The 4,475-nt window shown below is 42.9% G+C and overlaps 1 protein-coding gene across 1 annotated transcript in view; it reads left to right on the top strand.

Annotated features, from left to right (window-relative positions):
- The first annotated feature begins 1,060 nt into the window (after positions 1-1,060).
- LOC118419809 overlaps positions 1,061-4,475 on the top strand; it is a 7,169-nt gene continuing 3,754 nt past the window's right edge. The window contains exon 1 of the mRNA XM_035826405.1: positions 1,061-1,161. Coding sequence (XP_035682298.1) covers positions 1,082-1,161 — 80 coding nt within the window. The 5' untranslated portion in view covers positions 1,061-1,081. The remainder of the gene's footprint in view (positions 1,162-4,475) is intronic.

Genomic DNA, 4,475 nt, shown 5'->3' on the forward strand with positions numbered 1-4,475 from the left:
TAAGTTGTGACACCGCGCTAGTGCCCTTGTTGTACAGAGCGGAAGCCCTGGTCAAGTCTCTAGTGTCTCTAGTTTCTGTTCCTCTTTTCAGGTACACGTCACCGAGACTTTTCATCGCTTCTGTTTCTAACATGCTGTTGTCGTTTACTATTCCATCTACCATCAACTGTGCGTATCCAACCAGCACAGAGTCTGTGTTACCACCGGCAGCCCATTTCTTGTCCAGGACTTGACACTTTATAGCCACCTGTGCAGGTGTAACCGTCTGTTCAGTTGACTGCTCCAGACCCTGTGGCCCCTTTGACGACACCCCTTGTAAAAGCCTCTCCGTGTATTCGTATCGGTGTTCTATACCTTCTCCCTGTTCCCGATGGTTACACCGGACCACAGCAGCCACGTAAAGCGCCAAGGCCATGTTGAACTTCCCTACGTCCTTCCCGAGCCTTCCCTTCTCCAAGTTCACGTCGCCCAGACTTTTGAGCAGCTCCACTTCCGCCAGCCTGTCCATGTCAGCCATGGCGTCCACCAGGGCACGGAGGTAGCCTGTCTCCGCACGGGCTAGTCCGTACCTCCTGCCCTTCGCGTCCGCCTCACGGAGTTTCTCACAGACCCTCAACATGGCGGACGGCTAAGAGAACACCTGTAAAACTGCTAATCTTCACCTTGCATTAGCTTCGTGAGTCACCACGAAAGCGGAAGTCCCCAGGTGTGACGTCATCTGATAAGCGGGGGAGTCTGGGATGGGGGATTCCCCATTTGGAAGGTTCCATTGACAAATGATAGAGGAAAGATGGGGGACTTTCGTCCTATTGTCCACTATAGCCTCATATGACTTGAAGGAATCAAAATTACTTTCGAAAATGAGGACGCTTATTAACGTTTTACGTGAGTTTCTCACCGACCCTCAACATGGCGGAATTGTGCAAAGAAACGGATGTCTGTAATAAACATTGGCACACTTCTACACCTTGACTAGCTTTTAGCTTTATCATATGAATGTAAAGAAATCCAAGTTCAATGTCGTTTAACATGAATGAATGAATGAAAGTGAACCATTGTTCTGCAGGTGTGTTCTATATGGATGCCCGTTGACCCCGTTCCCATGGAGACGTGTGTGCAGTTCGTGCGCGGGTCGCAAGGGTGGGGCTGGTTCTACCCCAGGAAGTTGAGTGGGGTAAGGAGCGCTCCCGGTGCGAGCCATATGGGGAGGACAGGCCGGGGAGAGTAGGCCGGGGAGAGGGGGCCAGACTGTACCATTGTACCTGTAGGGGAGAAAGCACAGCATTATTGCAATCACTTCTATGTCCTCTCAAACACATTTCTGGCTAGCTATGGCCCGTTTTGGAAGCTAAAATATGACATTTCTTGGATTACCACATACTTATGCTATGGCAAAGTCGGGACTCTTAGTTAAACAAAAAACAACAAAATTATATAAACCTCTAACAGCGACACCTACCGGAGTGAGTGTCCTTTCTTACTGTCTTGCAAAATCCTACATTTTTACCGAACTAAAGGCCTCATCGACATTAAACTAAACATAGAAGTTTGTCCAAACTCATTTCAAGTGTACTAAAATGTCAACGCGTCGTACTTCAAGTGACAAATTTAACAGACAGCAAGGCGTAATAACGTCAGAGTGCCATAAAGTTGACATATGCGGTCATATGGAAGCCAGAGCGGGTTTCAACCATTTTAATCGCATTAATAGCTTCATCGACAATAAACTAAACATACAACTTCAACCAAACTCTTTTCAATTACACCGGTGTGTCTACGCTACGTACTCAAAGTGACAAATTTAACAGATATCAATGCGTAATGACGTCAGGGTACAATAAAGTTGACATATGCGGTCAGAAGGAAGTCAGGCCGGGTTTTCCATGCTATTGACCTAATTGAAAATTCATATACAATACACTAAACATACACCTTCTGTTTACACCGGAGTGTCTCCGCTACGTATTACTAGTCTCAAATTTAACAGACATCAATGCGTAATGACGTCAGAGTGCCATAAAATTGACATATGCGGTCAGAAGAAAGTCAGGGCGGGTTTTCCACTGTTTTGACCTAATTCAAAAAGTCATAGACAATAAACTAAACATAAAACTTCGACCAAACTCTTTTAAAGTACACCGGCGTGTCTACGCCACGTACTCAAGGTGACAAATTTAACAGACATCAATGCGTAATGACGTCGGGGTACCATAAAGTTGACAAGGAAATCATGGCGGGTTTTCCACTGTTCTCACCTAATTCAAAAAGTCATAGAGTGATAGACAATAAACTAAACATAAAACTTCGACCAAACTCTTTTTCATTACACCGGTGTGTCTACGCTACGCATTCAAAGTGACAAATTTAACAGACATCAATACATGTACGTAATGACGTCAGGGTACCATAAAGTTGACATATGCGCTCAGAAGGAAGTCAGGGCGGGTTTTCCACTGTTTTGACCTAGTTCATCAAGCCATAGACAATAAACTAAATATACAACTTCGGCCAAACTCTTTTTCATTACACCGGTGTGTCTAGGTTACGTACTCAAAGTGACAAATTTAACAGACATTAATGCGTAATGACGTCAGGGTACCATAAAGTTGACAAGGAAATCATGGCGGGTTTTCCACTGTTTTGACCTAATTCAAAAAGTCATAGACAATAAACTAAACATACAACTTCGACCAAACTCTTTCCATTTACACCGGGGTGTTGACGCTACGTACTCAAAGTGACAAATTTAACAGACATCAATGCGTAATGACGTCAGGGTACCATAAAGTTGACAAGGAAATCATGGAGGGTTTTCCACTGTTTTGACCTAATTGAAAGGGTCATTGACAATAAAGCAAACATACAACTTCGACCGAACTCTTTTAGATTACACCAGTGTGTCTACGCCACGTACTCAAAGTGACAAATCTAACAGACATCAATACGTAATGACGTCAGGGTACCATAAAGTTGACATATGCGCTCAGAAGGAAGTCAGGGCGGATTTTCCACTGTTTTGACCTTATTTAAAAAGTGATAGACAATAAACTAAACATACAACTTCGACTAGTCTCTTTTCAAATACACCGATGTGTCTGCGCAACGTTCTCCAAGTGACAAATTTAACAGACATCAATGCGTAATGACGTCAGGGTACCATAAAGTTGACATATGTGATCTTAGGGACACCAGAGCGTTATTTTCACCCATTGACCCCAATGAAAAGCTTCATAGACAATAAACTAGACATACAACTTCAACCAGACTCATTGTGGTCACACCGGACGTCGACTGACTATGCTACGTACCCTAAGTCACAAAATTAAAAGATAGCAAGGCGTAATGACTTGAGGGTGCCACAAAGTTGACACATGCGGCCATAGGGAAGTAAGTGCGGGGTTTCCACACTATTGACCTAATTTTGAAAAATCATAGACATTAGATAGAAAGAGTTTGGTCGAAGATGTATGTTTAATACGCTACGTACTTGTGTGTCTACGCCACGTAATCAAAGTGACAAATTTAACAGACATCAAATTGAATACGTAATGACGTCAGGGTACAATAAAGTTAAAATATGCGGTAAGAATGAAGTCAGGGCGGCTTTTCCACTGTTTTGACCTAGTTCAAAAAGCCATAGACAATAAACTAAACATAAAACTTTGGCTAGACTCTTTCCATTTACACCGGTGTGTCTTTGCTATGTAATCAAAGTGACAAAATCAACAGACATCAATGCGTAATGACGTCAGGGTACCATAAAGTTGACATATGCGCTCAGAAGGAAGTCAGGGCGGGTTTTCCACTGTTTTGACCTTATTTATAAAGTCATAGACAATAAACTAAACATACAACTTCGACCAAACTCTTTTTCATTACACCTGTGTGTCGTCGCTACGTACTCAAAGTGACAAATTTAACAGAAATCAATGCGAAATGACGCCAAGGTACAAAAAAGTTGACATATGCGCTCAGAAGGAAGTCAGGCCGGATTTTCCACTGTTTTGACCTAGTTCATAAAGCCATAGACAATAAACTAAACATAAAACTTCGACCAAACTCTTCCATCACACCGGTGTGTCTCCGCTACGTACTCAAAGTGACAAATTTAACAGACATGAATGGGTAATGACGTCAGGGTACCATAAAGTTGACATATGCGCTCAGAAGGAAGTCAGGGCGGGGTTTCCACTGTTTTGACCTAATTGAAAGGGTCATTGACAATAAAGTAAACATACAACTTCGACCAAACTCTTTCCATTTATACCGGCGTGTCTACGTTATCACCTTAGTGACAAATTTAACAGACATCAATGGGTAATGACGTCAGGGTACCATAAAGTTGACATATGCGCTCAGAAGGAGGTCATGGCGCGTTTTCCATCGTTTTGACCTAATTGAAAGGGTCATTGACAATGAAGTAAACATACAACTTCGACCAGACTCTTTCTATGACCTCATGACGCATTGGTGTC

This window comes from Branchiostoma floridae, chromosome 7 (genome assembly GCF_000003815.2).
Source record: "Branchiostoma floridae strain S238N-H82 chromosome 7, Bfl_VNyyK, whole genome shotgun sequence".
In the NCBI taxonomy this organism is placed as follows: Eukaryota; Metazoa; Chordata; class Leptocardii; order Amphioxiformes; family Branchiostomatidae; genus Branchiostoma; species Branchiostoma floridae.